The sequence below is a fragment of the Mercenaria mercenaria genome, unplaced genomic scaffold (genome assembly GCF_021730395.1).
Source record: "Mercenaria mercenaria strain notata unplaced genomic scaffold, MADL_Memer_1 contig_4807, whole genome shotgun sequence".
NCBI lineage: Eukaryota > Metazoa > Mollusca > Bivalvia > Venerida > Veneridae > Mercenaria > Mercenaria mercenaria.
Window position 1 is genome coordinate 7,033 of NW_026463065.1, and position 2,226 is coordinate 9,258.

Below are 2,226 nucleotides of genomic sequence, written 5' to 3' on the forward strand. Positions count from 1 at the left end.
ATCAATATGATTTGAGAAATGAGTTCAATCAAATAGACTTCAAATGGATAGAGAGAGAGAGAACAGCAACATAGACAAAATGTTTATACAGGAGATAGTAGAAAGACAATGAGTTACACATATGGAGAACAAGATAGGAGGCCACAAGAGACACATGGAAATCATAAAAGAAGTTCTGATAGTTGCAAAATGTATAGAGATTATGAAGAGGATGTTACGAATGAGGGAATAACTTTAGCAGACATAAATAAGAGACATAACTTTAATGGTGCTAACAGTGAAAGATTCGCAGATCAAGTAGTAGTACAGGAGGCAGTTATGATAGACATAGAAAATACGAAACAAGTGAAAAAGACACTAGAAACAATTCATATTCAGGTGACAAACAGAATACCCGCAAGGAAAAGTGTATCTTTTGATGAAGTAGTTCAAAGGTGTGAAGATGATAATGAAATGGATCCAGATACAAGTTATATCAACTTGACTGAAGAAATAATGGAATTAGACAAGAAATTGACATTCCTAAGAGAGAGTAATGCAAATATTAGATCAAACTAATGTTGCAACAAGTACAATGATTAAATCTACACCTGAAAGTAAACAAACAAAATTCACAGATCGGCAGAACGACAGGGATAAAACTACGAATTATAGAACGGGTGAACAAAATCCGAGGATAACAAGAAATGAAGATACGAGTAGTAAGAGGAATAAAATTTCGTCGAAATATGGTGATGCAGATACACAATATGACTACCATCAACAAGGAAACACAATAGCAGATACAATGTTTGGTACTGACAGCATTAAGCAACAAGGATATTCTGAAATACCAACACATTTCAGAGATGGAGCTGGAAGGGTGTATATTCCAAAAAGCAATATTGACAGAAGATATGAGAGAAATACACAGCATAGAAATGTCGACCTTGAGTATAGAAACGACGATATAGTCAACGACATGAAGATAAAGGTTACCATGTTAGACAGTACAATGAACCAGATATAGTGAAACAAGAAGAATATTATGATAGAGAAAGGAGATTCATGAATCTCAGAGATACAAAAGCGTCAAGTGATCCATACTCGAGACATTACAAAGAAGATGGATTTAGAATGACAAATCAAAGTTCAGTTCAGTCAGACTTGGAAAAAGAATATGACATGATACAGAAACTGCATGACCAGAACAGACAAATAGATTTAGAAAGAAAAATCAAAGAAGAAGAGAAGCGAAACTCTTACAGAGAATACACAGTTTAGAACTTGCCGAGAGTGAGCTAGAAAAACAGAGATTGCAAAGAGTAAAGCTGCAAAAAGAAATCGATAAAAAGATTGAACTCGAGAACCTGCGAGAACAGAAACTGAAGTTACTGAAAACCAGAGAAGAGGAATTAGCTTTAAAAGTAGACAGAAAAGATAGAGATAGACTAGAGGGAAGAGATAGAAATAGGACAGAGATGAAAGATAGAGATAGTTATGGAATCAGAACTGAAGACAGATGTAATGAAGGATACACATATATGGACAGATACAGCGATAGAAATAGAGACAATGATATTTACAACGATAGACAACGATTCCATGAAACTGTGATTGACAGAAACAGAAATATGAATATAAATGCAAGACAAACATCTGATAACATTGTTAGTGATTATAGTGGTGATAATGTAACAAGACTAACTTCTGGATTTGGAAAACCAAATTCCACCATTCGATGGTACAGACTTTAAAATATGGAAAGTAGAAGTAGAGTGCATCGTTAAAAGCAGAATGTATCCAGAAACTTTAGCACAAACAATGAGAAATTCATTGAAGGGGTCAAACAAGAAAAATACTACTCACAATGGACCCAATGGCAAGCTCCAATGTCATACTTAGAAAATTAGAGGATATATATGGAACAACACAAACAGAAGATTCTATCATGCAAGATTTGTTTAATTCTAAACAAAAAGAAAAAGAAACATCATCAGATTGGGCGTTACGACTTGAGTCAATTATGCAGCTAGCAGTCGAGACTGGAGAAATATCTGAAAGCAAGAAAAATAGCTTGTTAAAGCAGCGCTTTTGGAAAGGTTTAAAGAGTGAGAAATTGAGAAACAATACAAGGGTAACATTTGAGTCTCCAGCAAACTTTGAACAGCTAAGGAAGAAAGCGAGAATTGAAGAAGAAGAACTGAAGAGGTCAGCGGCTGATTACAAAATGTTGAACTAGACGAC

At 34.7% G+C, this 2,226-nt stretch overlaps 1 protein-coding gene across 1 annotated transcript; it reads left to right on the forward strand.

Moving 5' to 3' along the window:
• The first annotated feature begins 574 nt into the window (after positions 1–574).
• LOC128554185 (nuclear speckle splicing regulatory protein 1-like) lies at positions 575–1,736 on the forward strand. Its single transcript, XM_053535431.1, has 2 exons — positions 575–989; positions 1,189–1,736. The coding sequence occupies exons 1-2, from the start codon at positions 575–577 to the stop codon at positions 1,734–1,736; spliced, it is 963 nt and encodes a 320-aa protein (XP_053391406.1).
• The last annotated feature ends 490 nt before the right edge of the window (positions 1,737–2,226 follow it).

Excerpts from the sequence above, each read along its gene's own strand:
- LOC128554185 (XM_053535431.1), top strand. The coding sequence starts at position 575 with ATGATTAAATCTACACCTGAAAGTAAACAAACAAAATTCACAGATCGG. Across the intron at positions 990-1,188 it reads AAAGGTTACCATGTTAGACA|AACAGACAAATAGATTTAGA; the intron begins GTACAATGAACC and ends CTGCATGACCAG.